This window comes from Haliotis cracherodii, unplaced genomic scaffold, assembly GCF_022045235.1.
Source record: "Haliotis cracherodii isolate W230 unplaced genomic scaffold, xgHalCrac1.p SCAF_1, whole genome shotgun sequence".
Lineage (NCBI taxonomy): Eukaryota > Metazoa > Mollusca > Gastropoda > Lepetellida > Haliotidae > Haliotis > Haliotis cracherodii.
In genome coordinates, this window is record NW_027266264.1 from 39,305,392 (window position 1) to 39,327,540 (window position 22,149).

A 22,149-nucleotide genomic window follows, 5' to 3' on the forward strand; every position below is an offset into this window, starting at 1 on the left:
TATGTTTGCTTCACATTCAGCGTGTTTATTCCACAATCACTTATACACGCTGTCTCCAACAGTTGTTAATACAACTGTAAAAACAGCGGGAATTGATTTCAGCTTCACCGGTTATCACATGTTAGGTCACATGTGCAATATGCAAATGTTTACCGGTACTTCCGGCTCTCTACTCACGGATGTTGATTGTTTTACCATTTTAGCTGGTTTGACAATCTGCATAGAGGCGAGGGTCATTTCAACTTTATTTGCAGAAATTATTAAACTTTATTCAAAGAAAAGCGATACAAATCATGTTTATGTATGGAAATAGTTATGGGAACAGTTATTTAGGACGAAATGCGAAGTTTTATTGTCAAATGCTGGGCTGGCTATCGGATGCCGGTTGACATCGCCAGTGGAAGAAAATGTGAGATCTTCCACTCCGTGTATGACGACCCCCCCTTCTTAACCCCCTCATTTTAGGTACGAAAACCTCGCCTTATACACAGCGATATACGGTATATATAGAGGTGCTTCAGCTCTTCCCACCACCCCCCTCACCGGTAATGAGCTTCTTAAAGCTCTTTTCCTTCATGAGAAATATGAATCCTTATGCTGACCTTTGTGGATGCATCAAGTATCTGTGTCCTGTAGTAAAAGATGAGAGGCGCAGTGTATTATGTCGAGAATAAGGGTATGGACAAGAAATAGCCTCAAAATACACCGCTAGTTTAAGTAGGACCTTGATGTGGTGCAGCATTTGATCAATTCATACCAAACAGGGTACAGCCAGAGACTCCTGGATGTCAAGTTGTCATCCGTTTTTGTTGGCATGCAGCGGTTAGCATGTTTAAGACAATGTGTGATTATAACATGTAAGTTATGATTTGTTTCATTGCTGTTATGATTTGTTCATATATGTGTCTGTGTATGTATATGTATTGTGAAATAAATGAAAACTGAAGACGTTCCTAACGTGTTTCATGCCTATGAGGGAATCGGGGGAATCTCCATTGTTTCCATGATGATACAAATGAAACATGTTGGGACTGTCTTCGCTGCATTCTTTTGTTTAAATTTTTTAGTGTAACAGTCTGTATTCAAGGATTTGCACATATACAGTTGGAGTAGGTCTATTTTCTTGACGGAAAAGTTGCAATCTGGACTGGCAACATTCTATCTGGTCTGGTAACTTTGTAATTTGCCAGTCCGGTTGTCTGACTGAAATTCTGGTTAATTTTATACATTGACATATTGATATACCCTATTATTAATGGCAGTCTGATCTATTACAGATAATGGCTTATATTGCTTTATCATTATTTATTAAGTATTTGTTTTCTTTATTTTCTTTATTTTTTCTTTATTGTTTTTATTGTTTTATAAGCAACCTATTTGTTATGTTCATGTTTTGATATGATACAAGTATATAAAAAAGTTACTAATTTTAAATTACCATGAAGCATATTGTTACTCTTGACATTTGGCTGATCAGTCCATGGTTAGTGTTAATGCAAAAGTGCAGTTAAGAGATCAGTTGAAGTTGTTAGAGCATGAGATTTGCATGGTGTGTTGTGATGTCTTCTACAGGGCTAGGCGGAGTTTAGAAAGTAAACTGTTTGCTACTGAGGAACGAGCTGAGGCATTTGAGGAACAGTTGAAGACTGCTCAGATAGTGGCCCAGGAGGCTGAAATGAAATATGATGAGGTAGGTCGGCCCTCCCTGTATAACTAACTACATATTTCTTCATTTTTTCAGGTTGCAGATGAAAGCAGGCAATACATGTCTGGCTTGCTAAGCCTTGTGCTCAGTACTTGTCTTGCTGTTGTAGTCACAGATGGGGGTCATGTACGCATCAAAGATCAGAATTTATTGATCACAAAAAGGGATGAAGAGATGCTGGCATGACTGAACTCATGCCTTACAGTAGCAGCATTAAGTGAAAACTGATCATGCTGATGGGACTATTTTCTTCTATGAAAAAAGAGTATTGTGAGTTACAATGATAGGAACGCAGTACTAGCACAATGGCTGCTTCAATGGTTGATGTATGTTGACTAATTGACTTTTTTTTAAAGAGTTTGTAGGTGATGCAGAGAAAGAGGTGTGTAGGAATTTGTTGTGCTGGTTATGACTGTGTAGTTACCCTGTCTTCCCACAGAGGGCGCAAGGTGCTTGAGAGCAGGAGTCTTGCTGATGATGAAAGGATAGATCAGTTGGAAGCTCAACTTAAAGAGGCTAAATACATTGCAGAAGATGCTGAGCGCAAATATGATGAGGTGATTCCCGTGTCTGCCGCCAGATGTTGCTATATGGAATACTACGGCATGACTCGTGCTAACATCCCTCATTGTACAAAAGCGCTTAACAATGTCTTACAAGTCTCAAATGATCTCTTCTTCAACCAGCTATCTAATTTGTTTCTCGTAAATCCATCATTTTGAGGTAACAGAAAAAAACCTCTGTTTACTGGTTTGAGGGAGGGATCAGACAGTAGTATTAATATAGTATTAATATTTTTGTTTCTTCATCTTTGATAACAGCAAGTTGAGAAGTTATACTAAACTGTGCTTGTTGTGGTATCTAACCCCACTGACCTGACAATCTCTGTCTATTACACCACTAGAGCACGTAAGGTACTGGAGAACAGGAGCCAGTCAGATGAGGAGCGAATCGAGTTCCTTGAGAAACAGTTAGATGAAGCCAAATGGATTGCTGAAGATGCAGATCGTAAATATGATGAGGTGACAGTCCCAAAGTACACCCATCCATCTGAGTGTTTGAATCAGTCAGCATTGTCACAGTAGGCATGGGCACATGGGCATCTTGCCATCCATGACCAACAATTCCGTCAGCAGTCACTGCACTGCTCTAGTTTTGGGGATCTCATCAGTCTGGTTGTGTTTTGTGCTGTGCTCCCAGTATGTCGTTGGCAACTTTCACTGCACAACATCATGGGTTATTCTCACATTGTTAAACCAATTTGATTCACTTTTGCACACCAGCTCAATTTGTTGGTGACATTTGGAAGATCACGCAGAATCAGTTAACGCAGTGAAAGATTGCAAGTGACTTCAGTTATGTTCGCATTTACTAACCTCTATTACAAGCAAATTCAAGACCATAAAAAACTTTTTTTATTTGATTATTTAATACTTTTTATCATTTGATTTCTTTATCACGAAATATTTTTGTTTCTTATGGTTACATAATTTTTTTTTAATATCTACTTTCACTTTTCATACTTGTAAAGTTTGAACTGAAGCTCCTAGCTTCCTTTTTACAATGGCCTCGGAATATGTGACAAATTTCCTCTCTTCCTGGTTATATAAGGAAATGAGAAATGCTTTCAGTCTCAGGTTTGGTACACTGAAACAGTTGCAAAACGGCTCTGTATAAATATTTCCAGTATTTTTTCAACTTGAACTGAATAACAGAATTATCTTCACTGATATTCCCCCCTTTTATGCATTAAACTATTTTTATTTTTTCTTCGTTTTTGCCATGAACCTATATATTAAGGAAGGTCAAGAGACAGTTGTGTGCCTACTAACTATGAGAAATGTGCTGCTAGGACCACAGGCTTTGCTGCAATATTCAGTCTGTCTGTGTCTAGCAGAGTTACACTTGTATGCAAATGACTGCTTTGATGTTTGTGTTTCTTTCAGATGCATGTTGAATGTACAGAATTTGCTGTTTGATGAATGTCATGAACAGTAACGATACTTGTGTTTTTGTAAATGTTTCTGTGGATTTCAAAGTTTTTTCATGAACAAGATTGTCATTGATTGGTAACTTATTTTTGATCACTAACACAGAATTTGAAATTTTGTTGGTTTAATCAATTTACTGTTAGCTATATTGGAATGTGAGTGTGTTTGTGACGTTAGTTGGGTTAAGGTCCATCTGCAAGTGACTATATCAGCTATTTCCCCACCAGTGAAGGAGGACGCCTTCCTCTTAACTGACCCTCACACTTCCAGGCCATAGTCTATTGTCAAAGTGGAAATAGTTTACATACATAACCAGCAGGGTTATAGTGCCTTGCGTAGTGTTTTGCTAATTAGGATTCTTTCAACTTCAAGATTAACAGTGATATCGATACTACATAGCAAAAGTTTACTTGGAAATTCTGATGACTTGTTCACTTGCAGTTGTTCAGTTTGTTAATTTCAAGTTTCGCGAAGTGTTGCTAGATTAACCATTCATGTAACTTGTCTACCTTGAACTTTTATTTGGTCTGACAAGTGCCATGTTAGACAATGTTAGTACTAGTACAGATGTTGTCCCACCAACATCGGCCTGTGCAGTATCTGTGCCAGTGCTACTTGATGCTGTGTGGAGGAGCACCTGGCATGTCCAATAGTCCATTAACTGTCCTCAACAGACCCTCAGCCCAATCTCGCTCGTACAGGGAGGAGCAGAGGAACCCTGTGGTCAGTAGCCTGCATTTTGAGTGCTACTAACGGATGTTCAACAAAAGCATGCATGTTTTGAAACATTGGCATTTCCATCCAAAGAAACTTGGTGTTTGATTACAAAGAAAAGCATGGTGCATGTTCCGTCAGTGTTCAAATAACCTATATGTAGAGGTCTTGGGACATAATGATTGATTGATTAACTAAAGACTAATGGTTAAGATCCTCATCATTGAAGATGATGTAAAGAACAGTTCTATTCTTTACTACAGTTCAGGACGAAAATTCCACTAAATAGTTCAGGAAGAGAACTTGGCTAAATTGAATGTGACTAAATGTATGTAATTGATGAATAACACTTTTTGAAATGTCCCAAGACCTGTTATGAACTGGACATTTATGGAATTGACCAATGGCATTAATCTCAATGCAGGCTGCCCGTAAACTCGCAATCACAGAGGTTGACCTTGAGCGTGCAGAGGCTCGTCTTGAAGCCGCAGAAGCGTGAGTATTTTTTTAGCATTTCATAAAACTCAAGCTCTGATTAGTGAACATGTCTTGTATTCTCAGACTGCTCGCAAGTTGAAATTATCTGAGGATCAAATCGAACGCTTGGAGGAGATGAGCGAGGACTACGGGAGGTTGGTGAGATCGTTGGTGGCAGCTACTTCATGCTTATCAGCTCACTAGGCTCAGAGGGCTTGGTTGACTCTGTATGGTGTGTTGTCCACTGTTCATTCTAATTATTGGCACACCGTTTCAAGGTCAGTTTGCAATGGAAATAGTTAGAGATTCTTTTATTACAACTCAAATAATGACATGATGAGGTGTCTGATGTCTTTCTAATATTTGTCTTCTTTCTTTCTTGTCAAAAAAAGATGCTGGAGTAAGGCAACTTGGTATGTAAGTTAGGTCAATGAAGTGGTTAATCATTCTGTGCCAGGAACTTTGAGTGTACTAGGCCAAAGTTGGCTCTCAGCATCATTTTTTATATATTTTAGTGTTGTAAATAAATCGAAAAGTATTTGACTAGTCTCAGACTTGGGACATGTATCTAAAGTCATGTGGTTAATGCTGTTTATCTTACTATATGGTGTTTGTGGCCCATCTGATGATGTGTAATGCATATATATGTAAAGATCATGGATGGAGTTATGCCCTTTCATAAGGATGATGATGTTTGAGACTGTCTTGTTCTTCATGTCTGCAAGTTATTTCATATTTATGAGATTTGGGTTAGTACACACCTTCTTACCGACTTGATGTCCCGTAAGGTTACCAAGACCTTTTTTTGTTGTGAATACCAAACTTTTTGCTTTGACTTCTGTTATTAGTAGAGGTGAGCTCCTGAGCTTTTGGTGCTGCTTTTCTTCTTATCTTTCACTCTCACACACCTCACCTAGCTTGTTTTATTTTATTGAAGACCCAATCTAACCACAAGGTTAGATGGAAACCACGTGGTTGTCTTCTCAGTGTTCTTTGTATATTCTCTGCGCTTCACTTCATAGTTCTAAACAAGTAAAAAGGCTGTAAATTCATGCTTTTGACATATCTTCTTCTTTTCTCTTTTTGTTTTTGTGTGTTTGGGGGGGCTGGGGGGGGGGGGGGAGAGTATTTTTTAATAGTTTTTTTTATCAATGATGTACTCTCTATTTTTTTCTCTTATTATTTTTGGAAGATACTATTTACCAGGTGTAAAGACATAAATTTCAAGCTTGTGTAGACTAGCAGAGGTATTCAGTTAACTTTCTTTATTGTATTCAGTGACATAATGATTATGTAAGATGCATGGCACCGTTGCATGAGTCTTACCATTGGTAAGAATATTGATGTGAGAAGTCTCTTCAAGTAGCTATTCAAACTAAGCTGACTAGTGTTCCTCAATATTTCTGTTAGTCTTTAGACATTACTAACATGACCTATTGAAGGTGAAGAATGTTTATCTGTGTCCACTTAATCATTCTCCCTATTCCTTTTTCCTTTATGTAGCACTCAGGGGTCCGGAAAATTTTAAATCCCAATCGGACATTTTCATTTATGCCACGCCCCCTTCAAACAGCGTGTTTTAGTACGACTTTTTACACACAAATTACAAGTTGTTACGTATTCATAATATGATGAATTATGAATTGTTTCAATTTAAATTGTTTAATTCACAGGACAATTAATAACAAATAATATCATTTTAGATATACATGGAAAACATACGTTTGTTTCTGTTATAATAACGATCTGTCAACGTTGTGAACGGTCTAATTAATATTCATGAGTCTGCTCAAGTGTACGCGTTGTAACATTTGGATCGAGATTATTATCCCATATTTGGTTATCACGTGACCTCACGGGAAAGGTTTTTTTTTAAAACTAAAGATTATTTAAAAACAAGACAGATAATATAATCATAAATCCTAAACTATCGTTAATAGCAATAGTTATTTGAATAAATTTTCATCTGTACTTAATTATTGACCATAAAAAATTTGATATCGATCGTCACAGAAAGCAAAATGGCGGTCAATCAAGATTCAATATACGACTAGCTACTGAAAACAATAAAATCTGCAAATCCTCATTGTATGTCAACCAAGTGAAAGTCGTTAGCCACGACTTACAAAATGATCATTCAGACTTTGAGGGTTTGGCAGATCCGCTCGACTGATCTGCATTGGTCGACTGGCTGTCGTCACGCTTTCGCTTCTTGTCTGAGGTTACGTATCGTAGCATTGTGAGGATAATGAGGTACATCGATGATGCAAGGTATTTATGTACAGTTGTAAACACATTTTACTCAAATTAACAAGATGTTCTCAGTAATAAATCCTCGATTAATCAGTGTCAACTCAGTTTATTGCCTATTACAGTGATTGACCGATTGGACTATCATTCTAGGTACGATGTATTTACAGCAATCAAAACAAACAAAGCTTGTCAGTGTAGATAATCTTCATTGTGTTACAACTGCAGCCAGAAATTGCTCAGTCCTAACTGTTGATCATGTCCGGTCAAAATTTAAGCATGTCCGGACAATACTTTTTAAAATGTCCGGACAGAAAAATTTAAATGTCCGGTAAGCAATATTTTAAACCGGACATTTGAGATTCCCAATCGGACATGTCCGGCGCATATGACGGTTTCCGGACCCCTGGTAGCACTGCTGCAGACACACCTGTCCTTCAATCTCACCCGTGAAACTGCAACTGCATGTGGTGTTAGTAGCACGGGATGGAGTCAGTCTTGTTTTGTGCATCCACCTGTCACATACAATGAATCTTTCAAAGACCAGTTTCAAAGATCTAGTTTGATGCACTTTGCTTAAACCCTGCCATAGTTTTGGTTGTTTCATTCCAAATTAATTCTTTAAGAAATGAAAACTTTGAAACTGGTTGACTACCAGCATTCTTTCCATGATACTTCACTCATACAAAATTCAATCCAGATAAAATTCTTTCCATGATACTTCACTCATACAAAATTCAATCCAGTTGATATGTCATTTGTAATTAAGATTTTATTGACATTAAGAAATTAAGTTGACAATTCGTAGTTATAAATTATCCAAATTTGCCTGTATTTTCCCTGTACTTGATAAAGAGATGCTGAAAACTGGGTTTTAAATCATATGTTCTGTTGCCTTGAAAGACGCATCCAGTTTCTTATTGTCTGATTCTTACCGTGTTTCAGTCTTTTTTTGGCTAGAGAAGTCCATCTGTGTTTAAAAGTACACATTCTAGAATGTCTCCTTAAACCTCATTTCAATGGACACAGAAAAAAATTGCTGAACAAGTTAAATGTAAAAACAAATTAGTAAACCACTATGCCCAGATTTCAACGTCGAGTGGTCTTGTTACTGACTTACCTTAAATGTCATCACATATGCCTGACTTGACTTATAATGTTCAATAAGTTTGAGAACAGATTTAACAAATTTATTTAGATATAGGTTGCATGACTAATTTGTGTGTGTGTTTGCTGTTTGCTTTTGCAGGAAGTACAAGCATTATGAAGCTGAAGTTTCCTCTCTAACCACAAACATTAGATCGTTTGAAATTAATGAAGAGCAGGTAAGATTAGCCCTCTCCAGCTAGATGGCTTGCACATTGGTTACATCATGATGCATTAGTTTTTTTCCATGCATCAGTCCCTATATTGCTGATCATCCGACTACCATGATCTGCGAAAGAAGTGCACTGCGTTTTTGTTGCTGTTAAATTTGTTATATTATGGTTGTCTTCAAATTGGCATGTCTGTTTGGACAGCAACATGCAATAGTGATTTCAACTTTGTTTCTCTTTATCTGCGTTTGTACTTTGCTCTTTTTTTTTCGTTTGTCAAGAAAGTTCTAATTTTGGAGAATTTGCAGCAGCTGTGTTGGAGATACTCAAGTTTGGAAGGATTCGTTAATGCCCCCTGCCTTGCACCATGCTCGATACTTTGACACTGCCGTCAGCAGCCGCATCATAGGTATAGGAATTGTCAGTATAGGGACTGACTGCTATATGGGTGGATATCGTAACAAACTGCAAACCACCCTAGCTCACTGTGTTTGTTGGACAAGGCTGGGTTTGAGTGTTGCCCGCTGTGTGACCCATGACTTGATGATCAGTTGGTCGCATGTTTCTGGTCTGCGCCCCGTACATCCATATGTGCGTCCCTGTTCCCACTGTGTTCGTGCGTCCGTATGACGTCTGCCGTACGTACACACTCACCTTCATCTAACACACCCAGTAACAACCCCTTTTTTATCCCATTCCAGCCAAATTTATGAGCTTGACGAGGAGCTTCACATAGTGGGTAACAATCTCAAAACCATCCAGGTCCAACTTGATCAGGTAAGCTGGAGCTAGGGCTGGTGCCAGGGAGGCAGTTTGTACTCGAAATCTAATGTTGAGCTCTGTATTTCAGGAAGATTCTCGAGCTTGAGGAGGAGTTGAAGGTTGTGGGCAACAATATGAAATCACTTGAAATCAGTGAACAAGAGGTATCACCATAGTTGCATGGTGTCCAACCGTCTGCCTGCTTACAGGCATCAACGCATGTGTTTACATACCAGCAGAGTGCTAGATATCTGCTGACCGCAGTCAATCATGCAACTTTGCTGCACCCCATTCATACCCAGTAATTTATTCATTTATGTCGAGGACAGAGGTTTCGTCTGCAAGAACTTTCGACTTGCTATTTTCATGACCAAATGACCGGTTGTTGAAAAAATTGCTCTTGATCGCCTAGTGTCTGGTGTGAACGGGTGCTCGATGACGACCCACAGGTGTGGAATTATGTACTGCATGTATAGAAATGTTTCCCTGATAAATAATTTCAGGATCTTGCCCTTATCACCCATTTGCTTAAGAATAGCTGAGTAGATATTGCTGTCCTACTAACTTGGTTTTAATATTTCTTCGTGGTACTTAATTTTGAAGCTTCATGACGCAAAGCCCTTGATGTTACCTTGAAATCAGTTGGGTTTCACAATATATATCAATGATCAGAAGTAGTGCCTTTTTCTGTACCATTAGGTGACTACCATCACTAACAGAAGATGTGGAGTTTCTATGTTGGCTTGTTAGCCACATGGTCAGCCGTGATATTGCTGGAATATTGCTAAAAGCGGCGTAAAACCGTACTCACTCACGCACTGTTAGCCACATGGAGGTCACACAGACACTAGGACGAACTGAGGAAATCTACACAGAAATTGACAAAAAGGTTGGTGTAGGTGCCAGCTGACTACAAGTAGGCAAGCGTTTAGATCTCCTCAGACTGCATGCTAGCTGAGTCAACTATTTTGATATTTAACTGAAATATGTGAAGATGACACCCAGCCAGATGAACACTATACCTATAAACTGCCCTTCCAACATTGCCCCCTTTTTCTAATTGCATGTGTGTTCAAATTAACTTCATTTGAAAGCCACTTCAACAATACATTAAGATATTTGTCAGTTTATAATAGCCAATTCCCTATGTAGATCTAACCGTGTGGATTTTGCATGGAAGTGAATTACTAATGTTGTCAAGTGTAAAGTTACTGAATCTATAATGGTACAAATCCCATCCAACCTGCCTGGCAAGCATGCAGCAGGATATAGGGCAGTCATGTTTGGCTTGGGACTAAAGCAGCTACACATTTGCCATCTGTGTCAAGTGAGGGCTGGCTAAGGCACAACTTCCCAGATGACCATCTCACACGAATGTTTCATGTATTAACCTGGCCCTCTCCATACAACTCACTGCAGCTTCACTATTATTATCTTCACATATTTCAGCCAAAGAGTTGCAGCAAATTTATCAGTTAGCAAAGGAAATTGTTTATTTTCACATCAAATTTCTGAGTGTTCAACACACTAAATGTATGGATTTCCTGAGTTCGTTGTATCTGGTTATTTTCCTATAGTTTCTGAATCACATTCAATCGTCTAATGCTGCCCAGTCAGTGTGGGCTAAAATGTTAGGGATGTCTCTGACAGAGGACCACGAAAGGTGCCCTGGTCAATCTCCCTCTCTCAGTTGACCCTCCCCATCCGTGTGGTAATTGAACAGGAGGAGTGTGCTGTGCCTCCTAACTCATCATGATGTCGGGTGTTGGGGGAGAATGTTTAACATGCTCACCATTTACAGATTCTGATCATCTTCATCTTTAATGGTTCCAAATGGCTGCTTATCTTTTGTAACAGTAATTCCAGCATATATGTCTATTTATTTATCTTAAGTTACTATTCACATACCTTATTCTACTGATTTTATCAATGTAGAGGTGTGAATGTATATATTGTATAGTGTCTGTGTGGTCTATGTATGCTGGCTGCCAACCCATTGGAGGGAGGTTGTGCTCTGAGACCATGTGTGTGTGTTTCAGGCATCTCAGAGGGAGGACAGCTACGAGGAGACCATCCGGGACCTGACACAGAGACTCAAGGACGTGAGTACCTGCCTCGCTTACACACCTATAACCTTTTTATGGCATATTTTACAGAATGTAATCTAGAATTATTTTTTCTCAAAGAGAAGTGCCTGTAATGCGTTTAAAATAAAACTATTTAAAAAGAAAATTGTAACATTCATTCTTTGTAATTTTGAAAACAAAACAAAACATGATTCTAATTTTATGCAAGTGAATGTAACAGGTGTTTGATAAATGTTTTCTTTTATACCCCATAACCTTGTCTTTCCATGGTGGTGGGACGTTGAATGTCACTTTGTGATTTAAATGAACCCCCAAACCTGCCCATATGAATACCGTTGGAGCTGGGATGAGTATGCCCCTGGAAAGTGAATGCAATAGATTGAGCCACATGCTTAGAAGCATTTGTCATCAGGTGTGGAAACCTTTGGGGATGGGCAAAGAACCCTTGTTGGGTAGTGTGTAAGCATAGTAATGAAGCAAGCACTCCCCATTCTCTTCTGCTAGGCTGAGAACCGGGCAACTGAGGCTGAAAGAACTGTTTCCAAATTGCAAAAGGAAGTCGACAGACTTGAAGGTATGGCTGCAGCCCTGCATCTTGCCCCCAGACTAATAAGAACAAATGTTTGTCCCTCTACTAATCTATTGGTTTCAGCATGCTGGCCTGTATACCATCATAGTATCATTTCATCGTGCCCCTCATAGCCTGTAGCAGACAGTGGACCAGCATATGCAAGGAATGGGTGGCGGATCTGGCTAGCCCTTGCTAGCAGCATGTGACAGCAGCAGAAAGTCATACCTGACATCTAACCTCCCCAAACTCCCCAAACTCCCCATCTACCCTCCAGGCCCTACAGCCAGGCTATCTTGGCAGCCTATACACACCTGGCTCACCAACAACTCACAGCACCGTCTAGTTCATTTTTTTTTTTTTCATTTTTTTTTTTTACCATATCTTATTTTGCATGTGTTGATATTCTTGTTTTTGGCTGGTTTGATGTGACAGGCGGAAGCAACCTTGGAATTGACTGTGCGTGAGAATCAATCTCTTCAACATACGGTAGATGCAATGGAAGGTATGTCTCCTTCGTGGCCATCGCTTCCACTCTCGTACCTGCTCACTCAACATTCTAATAGAAAGGCATTGTTCACTGCCACAGTTGTAATCAGGCTAATACTTACTTACAAGTAACTCATAGGTCATTCTAAAATATGCATAAGCGCTTCATCAGCTTGTCTTGTCCAAAATATTAGGAATGTTTAGTGCCATCTGTGAAAAGGTCTTATTTTCTTTTCGATGGTTTGATTTGTGTCAAGCAGTTACCTTGGTGTGACACATGAATGTAGGACTAAATTCATTTATCCATTCACGTGTTGTGGTAATGTGAACTTGTGGTTTTGACAATGTAATTGGCTGAAGAGCACATCAGTTCAGCTCGAGATTTTGTACTAGAGCTTGTACCCTTGAGAGGAGGCCTGTTAAGGATTGATCAACCCCTTCACTTTTCTTGAAATGTCTTCCTCACTTTTCTCTTACTTTGCTCTTCATCAGTAGTTGCTAATGGTAGCTAACCCTATGTTTTCCACCTGTCTCTCCTGATATCAGGTATGCCTTTCTCTCCAACACTTAAACCCCCCTCCCGTGACCAGAATGCTCATGACTCCATCAAAAGATAGACAAATCATGACAGTTTAATTCCAGTAACCCTTTGTATTCACATTGTAGTAATCACATTTACATACCATGTACATACAAATGTTTAATGTTTTGTTCCAGTGTTAGTGTCTAAATGAAGCATGGATGTTTGCAAGGTTTCTTGTTTTGATAGAACATGTTTCATTATTAAGATACTGATTACTACTTCCAATTATTATTTAGTATAGATAACCAAGACTGCATGGTTGTTTAGTAGCTTTGACATCATGAAAACACTGAGAACTTGCTCCATGAAATGGTGTGATATTTGCATTTTTGTGACATCCTTTCAGTCTGAATAATTGATTTACAGTGTATGCTTTGAAGTTTGATAACCTGTGTGAAGTATTTTATTACCTTTATCATGGCACATTAGATTTCCACCAGACTGGTGACATTCATTTTCATGATGCTGCAAGTTGTATCATCTTCTAAAGACTGAGTTGCAATGTCCAGTGGAATTGCTAATTTCATGAGATTTACTAATGGTAAATGAAAATCTTTGTGTTTTGGTGAAAGGTGCTGATTATTTTTAATGTAAAGTAAATATATATTTTCTACTTTTGAGACTTTAAAGACATGTTAGATAGACATGTTTTAGAAAATGTACAAAACAAAAATCATCAGCACCCTTCAGTAAAGTCTGAAGTGAATACTTTTGAATGTAGAACTGGGGGATTGGAACATATTTAATTGGATGATCCAGCAGAACGATTTCTTCACTTCATTTGAAATGAACAGAAAATACCTCGAGACCCTTTGTTAATTAACACAGGAAAGTGTCAGTAAGTGTGGAATTTGAAGGGAATTCTTGTGTCGTTAGTTGTGTGTTACACCCCTCTGAACAGTTTGTGACAGGCGAGGTAGCTGAATCCTCCAGTTCTGACTAACCCCACCTGCGATTAGTCAACCATGCAAATGGTGGCTGTTTGTGCATGATGTGCATGTGTCTGTGTGTGTGTTACAGACGAGCTAGGTCAGCAGACGGAAAAATACCAGAGTCTGAAGCTGGAGATGCAGCAGACACTCGCCGACCTGCAGGACATGTACTGACACCCTCCATTATTTTCTCAAGTATTGCCATGTACCTCAAACCCACTCACCAACATACTGCTCCGTCTTTGTAATTTGTTAGTGATAGAAAGCTACTATCTATGGAAACTGAAGAATTGTCAGGAACTCCTCTTGAGGTGAAAGTAACAATGGCAGTGTAGACAAGGATATACTGGTCACTGTGACATCACACTCTATTGCCTCTCACTGATTCTTATTGTTTAGGTAACTCTTGTATCTTCAGTAAATAAGAAAGGATCTTTAGATATTATTCATATTTGGATGTGGATGTAACACTGAAGACAAAATATACATTCATAATCATTTATATCTAATGAATGTGCTTGAAGAAGACATGAAATGTGGTCTCTCCATTACTACTAGTGCTATGTATTTGAGTAATTTTGGTAATTGATAATGGGTTTGAGGTGCAAATGATATAACTGAGTTTTGATTAAGTGAATGATAATTTGTGTTAAGCCATCATGAATGAAGCAGCATTTAAGTGCATTGCATGAATTTGATGTGTTCAATTTATAGATTAAAAAACTAACCATCCATCATCATAAAGGGGCAGCCCATGCCTTAAAATGATGCTAAATAGGGGTCCGGAAAATTTAAAATCCCAAATGGACATTTGCATTTTGGCCACGCCCCCTTCAAATAGCATATTTTTTGTAAGACTTTTCACACACATTACAAGTTGTTATGTACAGTGTTCCCTCATTATTTCGCGCTTCGGTTATAGCACGTGGTAAAGCATAGCTCCCAAAATTTACCTAACATTTTTAATAAACTCAAGTTTCCCAATGACACAATGTTTTCCCCCATCTCAGAAAACATTATCACCTGATCACGTAACACCAGAAATACCAGTCAACAAATCCAAACTGAAGTACGCAATTTAATCCTATCATTATAATATCTGGTGATAAAAAAAAATTGTTCATTGTTTATCTGGACTAGAGTTTTCAATATATTTGATTAATTTTATTCCATATTTCATTCAATAATTATGACGATGTTTACAATAATTTTAGCGAAATCTTGTGCGTCATTGATCGGTAGATCGCAAAACTCACCGTTATTTACAGCAACAAGAAGTTGTATCATTGGGTACATTTTAACTGAATCACCGGTAGATTGGGAGGAAACGTGTGCACAGCTGATTGCTATTTCCGGCTTAGTTTACGAGAGAATACACACGGTAATCTTAATCTCTGCATATAAAACAATGTCTTGGAGAGCAGGAAATACATTTTAAATGGTAAATCATCATAACTAGTGATGTTTTATGTCAAATTTCATACTTTAATTGACCAAGTTTGTTATACCTGTTTATTCACCTGAATTCGCTGAAGGGACACGCTCATCAATTATTTGGACCCTGAAGGTAGAGTTGTTTGTTTTTTAAAATGTCCGGACAGAAAAATTTAAATATCAGGTTAGCAATATTTTAAACTGGACATTTGAGATTCCCAATCGGACATGTCAGGTGCATATGACCCTTTCCGGACCCCTGATGCCAAGTAAATGCGATTGCAATTACATTTAGCCACCATTTTGTAACTGTTTTTGTCTAAGATAAGAGGAAAGTATCTATCTTCTGCATAAATCTGATATACAGGCAAAGATGCTGACTAATGATCGTTAGAGAAGCCATGTGTCTTGTGATGTTGCAGAAGTTAAGTGTCTGAGAAGTGATGGTTATGAAGGTGTAATGTTGGACTAGTGATCATTATAAGGGTCATGTGTATAACAAGTGATGGTTATGAAGGTGTAATGTCGGTCTTGTGATCATTATAAGGGTTATGTGTACAACAAGTGATGGTTATGAAGGTGTAATGTCGGACTAGTGATCATTGCAAGGGTTATGTGTATAACAAGTGATGGTTATGAAGGTGTAATGTCGGACTAGTGATCATTGCAAGGGTTATGTGTATTACAAGTGATGGTTATGAAGGGGTAATGTCGGACTAGTGATCATTGCAAGGAGTATGTGTGTAACAAGTGATGGTTATGAAGGTGTAATGTCGGACTAGTGGTCATTGCAAGGGTTATGTGTATAACAATTGATGGTTATGATAATTCCTGAGGTGTCTATCTGATGGGTGACAGTTGTAGAAGTCCAGTTTGAGACCAATTGTTTTAAGATGTGACAGAACCATTTTGTTTTATTCAAGGTTTGGATTACCAGTATTATTTAGAGAGGGGCACTTGAATGGCTTGATAAGTAGTTTTCTTTTCTTGATCATTTTACGGGTGCTTCAATTAATTATCATTCATTTTTCATTTGCGTTTGCTGTAGAATAATTTGTTCAAGATGAATGTGTGTTTTAATCCCCTCATTCAAGTAAAGTTAACAAGTTAAGCACAGTACATACTATTGCAGACAGTTTGACAAACAAAATAGCATATAACTATGATGGAAAACCTATACCAACTTCCGCAACGCTCCTGAAATATTATTGCCTACTTTTTTTCAGATGAGCTGCTTGCCGAGAAGGAGAAGTACAAGGCCATTAGTGACGAGCTCGACCAGACTTTCGCGGAGTTGGCTGGTTATTAAAAGTGTTTTCTTCCCTCTATCAACCGGCCATATGGATTTTGTAGGCTATTCAAAAATTTGTCAATTTTTGGAATCATGTTGTAAAGTTATCTCTCGGTGCCTCTTCTCTTCTGCCTGTTATTTTGAGTGCGTGAAGCGAAAAAATGATGACCAACGTAAGACGTGTATACATATTTCTTGCTTTCACTTACACCTATCATGAATTGTACAGAGTTACTAGCATACATGTTGGGGCCCTGCCAAAGGTATTGGGGGGACATTATGGGAGATTTGCAGTTGTCTTGATACTTCGATTCATTTTTCGAATCACCCTCCTCCACTAGACCATGTTGACTGGGTATCTGCTCGAGCTGCCATGTATACACGACTAGCGTAACCATCTAAGCAGAAGGGAAGGTAACTCAGAACTGCCGATGTCTGGATATGTCTGCACTGCATGTACTTCTACTATAGTGTCCCTATATATGTTTGGCGAGGCTTGTGTAAGTAGAAGTGGGACAATATGGACTTGATATTTCGCCGCTGGTTAGGCTCTGAAGGCCACGTCATAGCAAGCTAGGTCTCCCAAGTCCAAAGATGAGAAGAATGTGGCGTGTGCAATCTCATGACCATGTCTCATTCGACTACTGGCCACCGAGGGCTGCGACACAAACTTGTCAAATTTTGTCTTGTACATTTAAGAAACAACCAAATCCACCATGTTTGATAGATACATTAGAGTAGTAAATTTGCATGCGATCAAAGATCACGAAAAAATTGTATATGTATTTATTTTGACCTAGATAAATTAATGATTTTCTTTATTTCCCGCAAATGCTCTTCTTTCCTGGGCTAGTATCTCTCAGCCATCTTCTAAGATCCAGATCTGCTGAAAATGCAAATAATTTTCCATGCTGTATTGTAACTTTATTTCGTACAGAGTAAAATTGTGCATTTAATCCAAGAAATGTGTACTTATTGACTTGTCATAATGTATATTGAACTATCCTGAAAACAAAAGAAAATTTTGTACTTTGCTTGTAGTGGACTTCCACATAACACATACAACAATTGTATCAAGTTACACATAGAACCCTAGCCATGGCTTGCTGCATTTCCTGGGTATTGCCATTGTTTTTTAACAATAAAAAATCATCTACTTCCCACCAGGCGTCAGTGGTTTTTTTAAAACACTGGTATTCATTCTAAGGACTCTGGCTATTGTGACTTTGAGGCAGAAATCCCTTTTCTTTCTTTAACTACGAAGATCAGGTATATTACGTTTTTGTCCAATATAGTACCTATATTGCTTTTCAAGTGGAATAGAAGTGTATTCTGACAATGAGGAATTTGCCTAAAATGGACCGGAATCTTTTGACGTTCATATTTTTGTTAACTTTCATTTTCTGAAAGTATTTTTACAGTTTTACCTTTATAATCAGGATGAGCATTACAACTTCCAACAGTTATTTTGTATTCGTGATATTGTGTTTGGGAAAAGGAAATCTGGGTTTTTTTTCGATTTACTGGTCCAAATTGCTAGTGCTAAAGTGTCGTAACCGTGATGGGAAGGAAATCAGATTGTAACCAGAACCTTTGGATTAATTACCTTTATGTAAAATCGAAGATTGTGTGGAGCTAAGCAGTATACCCAGCAAATAAATCCTTAGGAATGGTTTTGTGGTTGTAAGACCCAGCAAGTTGTCACAGGGATCGGGCGCTTCACTGTCACAACTCCCATGTTGAAGATCTGTAATAATTGAAAAGGGGTCCAGACGAGTTCTGGTGAATAGAGACATGAAACCCTTTTCACGGTAAGTGTTTTTTTCCTGAAGTACTAATGAAAGAAGGGTACCTTACAGTGGTCACTACCATTCCGTCATGTATAAAGCTTGGTGGAGGCCATTGTCTGGTTCCTTTACACTGGTATTTCAAAACTAAACGCGACGTATAAAATACGTTTAAGTGAACACATGACATGGAATAGGAGCACACGGCAAGAATATAAACCTCGTAAAGTCAATGTGTGATCACCATTTGCGAAATATTCGGCAAAGACTGACAGAATTAAAGATCGCACAAACTGATTTATTTACACTTTCATTTTATGGAAAATGAAGTGCATATTTCGCAAATTATTTTCACGTGAAATTATGTTCTGGCGTTCTTTCTTTCAACTGGCATGATCTCAGAGAACAGGAGTGTTCTAAACAATAAAAAAACGCGTGACGAGCAAAGTTTTTTTTTAAAGTGTCACGAGCGATACTACTATCATTTTCTAACTTTATGGAGTAGCTTAGCTAGGTTGAACAAGAGACCAGTAAAATACAGATTTATTTGCAACATGTATATACATGTATATAAAACAATGGTGTGCATACATCGACATCCCAGGAACTGGACGTAATCGTTGAAATGCGAGAATAAGTCTTTGCTACACATGTATATATACAACAAACGCTGTGTGCCAGGTCGGCACAGACCGGCATTGTCCTAGCTAGGTTCGTGTTTAAAGACGCCAATAAGTGCCGGTAGACCCCTGAATGTCTGATTGCTAAGCCTATTTACAAGAGGGCGAACCTAGAGAACGGCACAGCCAGTGGGAGCCTACAGGAACTAAATAGTGTCTTGAAACAACTGGGGTCTGGATGGGGTGGAACCTCTTGGCTATAGGTTAGACCTTATTTTTCTTCTCTGAACCAAGGCTTATATCCAAGGTCATCTGACACGGATTAAATCACAAACACCAGTAATAATGGGAAGTGGCATAGTTGCACATCCCGTTCAGGATGGCTGACAGTCACTGTTCAATACAATTGCGATGGTTTACATCTTATGAATAATCCCAGTTAAGTGATTCTAGACCTACATACACAGGGTAAGTAACCTTATGAATCAAGCACTCTCTTGGACAAAGGTTGTCTCAAATCGGTGCTATTGAACAACGCGCATAGCACCCATATCTGGCGGTGTTATTCTACAAGACAACTATTATACATGTGGATTTCTTTCGCGTATAGAGAGCTCAGCGAACGGGCTATCACTCAGTCTGTGAGGAGCTTGTCGCCCGGCGAGACCTTGCTAAATGTTACAGTGCACCGAGTTCCCGTTATAATTTCTAGTTCGCATTTGTGTCAATGCTTAAGTCTTTATTTTCGCAATTTATAAAAGTATGTCAATCTTACATACTTAAAGAAAACCATAAAGGTTTCGCATAATTTATCTAAAATCGTGTGGGACGAGCGGTTTTAACAATTTAATTTTAACTATACACTGTAGTATTTTTTGACTTAACAAGGAAATACATGTGATGAAATATTTGGGTGGTATATTTAATATATTTCTAGCAAAAGTAATTGTATTTTGTTTCGTTTTTAGTACAATCTCTAGGCTTTCTATACTATTGAAAGACAAATATTTGATAACAAGTGATTAAAAACTCTGTTGAACAATTGCATTCTTTGAAAACAGGTGATAACGGCATATAGATGTATTCCATTTAATATAACAATTTAATTATTATACAAGTTATTGACAGCAAAGGTTATAAGCACACATTTTCGTTTCGAAAAGTCAAATAAAAAAATGGGTTCCCATGCTTGTTCTGGTTTAAAATGTCAAAAAGTAGAATAGTTTGAACATCGTCCTAAATTCACTTTCCAATATATGTTTCGTACGGTTTTCAATATTTGCTCCAGAAACGAGACCACCGCCATTTTCTGTTTAAGTGAAAGTCGTTGCCATGGAAACTGGAAAAATAATTATTCTAAAAATCCCAAACTATCAAAAGGCAACAGTTCACCACTAGACCTATCTATGTGCCACGTTAGGTGAAGAAATATGGTACGGTTTTCAAGATCTGCTCCGGAAACGAGGACTACCGCCATTTTCAGTTTAAATCAAAGTCGTTGCCTTGAAAACTCGAAAAATATTTATTTTTTTAAATCCCAAACTATCAAAAGGCACCAGTTCCAACACTAGACCTAACTGTGTGCCAAGTTTGGTAAAGATATCTCTCATGTTTTTTTGTTCTGCTTCGGAAACGAAATGTGACGGACGGACGGAAGGACGGAAAGACAGCACCCATTCCTATATCTCTCTTCCACTTTGTGGCGGGGGATGATAAATGGGTAAATGAGTGAGTGAATTTATTCCACCAATATCACGGCGTGGGACACCAGAAATCAAACAATAGTTATCATTGTGTAGAATTCAAAGAGTAATACCTCTACTATATCATTGCCATAAATTCCTGTTTGGCTGTCAATCACACTATAAATTTTAATTTAAAATTTCAACAGACGTCCTGTTCACTGCAAACATATCCAATACAGTAGTTGTTAGGGTAAATCTATGCCTGACACTCAGCGCAACTGCGAATGCGCAAGGCGGGAAAACATCACTTCTTTCCACCCATAACCTCATGTACCAGATGTAGATAATTTAGGGAGGTGGGAGGGACAATTTCCTGGTGTAATAGTTGTAGTATTCTTAGAATTAAACACAATGATAACCGCATCATCGGTGGTTCGGGAAAGGAGCTAACTCCGTTTGCCTAATCGAAAGTTCGAGGTTGGCCCACATTCGAAACTAAACGCACTTTTTGTTGAGAATATGTACTGCGTAAACAAACCCGCATTACGAACTGCTATTTTGTCTATTTAAAATAAGTATTATGACTTATAATTAGATTAAAATGTACAAATGCGATGGCAATACAGCAGAACTCACTTCTACCAAAGACGTATATATACGTCTTTGCTTCTACGAACATCGCCAAACTAGGTCGTGGGGTCATTAATATTCATGAGTTATTCCTTTAATGGAACAAGTTCTCGGAAATGTTTGAGGCTTGTGCCATGTCCGAGATCAATTCAAGTGTAGACATACTTTCGGGCTTATATCGCCATCAACACTTATGATTAGATTGATGTGTTATACTGGAAAAAGTAGAATGAGTGGTATTGCCTCTGTAAATAAAATTTGAAGTAGGCCCCCCCCCCCCCCCAGATCTAAGTTTCTTTCTTTGTAACTATTTTTGTAAAACTAGTGTGGTCAGCTATGATAACGTTATTCAAACTTCAAAGAGTTTTGAGCCTTTCGTGGAATTAACATCACACGAAATGATTTATAAATAGAGAATCTTACCCGAGTGTCTTTTGATATCAAATATATCAACACGAGTTGATAAAAGTGGAATAAATTTCGAAGCTTGCCGAGGATTTTTGTCACTTTATTCAACGAGTGTTGATATATTTGATATCAAAAGACACGAGGGTGAGATTTTGTTTATCATCCAACATCATTCTTCCAACTTTTTCAATTTGTAGACAGTAATTAGCAGTGTCTTCAGTGTAAAAAGTACTGCTAACAGCTTCAGTAGCAGAGCCATTAGTGATGTCATTTGATTGTGACGTCATGGTAACCAGTGACGTCACAATGGTCTGCAAAGCATTGTGATGTAATTTCATTGCAGCGATATCTACAGTGTAGATCGCTTGATCTCATCCAAGCGATATCTCCTGTGGGAGCCAGTTTTGGATAGTAAAGATA

At 38.2% G+C, this 22,149-nt stretch overlaps 1 protein-coding gene across 16 annotated transcripts in view; it reads left to right on the forward strand.

The window, feature by feature from the left end:
- The window catches only part of LOC139477707 (tropomyosin), a 32,196-nt gene extending 14,436 nt beyond the window's left edge, over window positions 1-17,760 (forward strand). For 3 of the 16 annotated variants that reach the window (XM_071260181.1, XM_071260093.1, XM_071260210.1), the window contains 6 exons: window positions 2,145-2,262; window positions 4,835-4,905; window positions 9,304-9,379; window positions 11,255-11,317; window positions 11,807-11,876; window positions 16,535-17,760. In XM_071260181.1, the coding sequence (XP_071116282.1) occupies window positions 2,145-2,262; window positions 4,835-4,905; window positions 9,304-9,379; window positions 11,255-11,317; window positions 11,807-11,876; window positions 16,535-16,617 (481 nt within the window). In that variant the 3' untranslated portion in view covers window positions 16,618-17,760. Of the gene's footprint in view, window positions 1-1,572; window positions 1,691-2,144; window positions 2,263-2,609; window positions 2,728-4,834; window positions 4,906-4,971; window positions 5,043-8,386; window positions 8,463-9,154; window positions 9,231-9,303; window positions 9,380-11,254; window positions 11,318-11,806; window positions 11,877-12,305; window positions 12,376-13,962; window positions 14,042-16,534 lie in introns of all 16 variants that reach the window. The other 13 variants (XM_071260203.1, XM_071260164.1, XM_071260196.1 and 10 more) reach the window with 10 other exon arrangements.
- The last annotated feature ends 4,389 nt before the right edge of the window (window positions 17,761-22,149 follow it).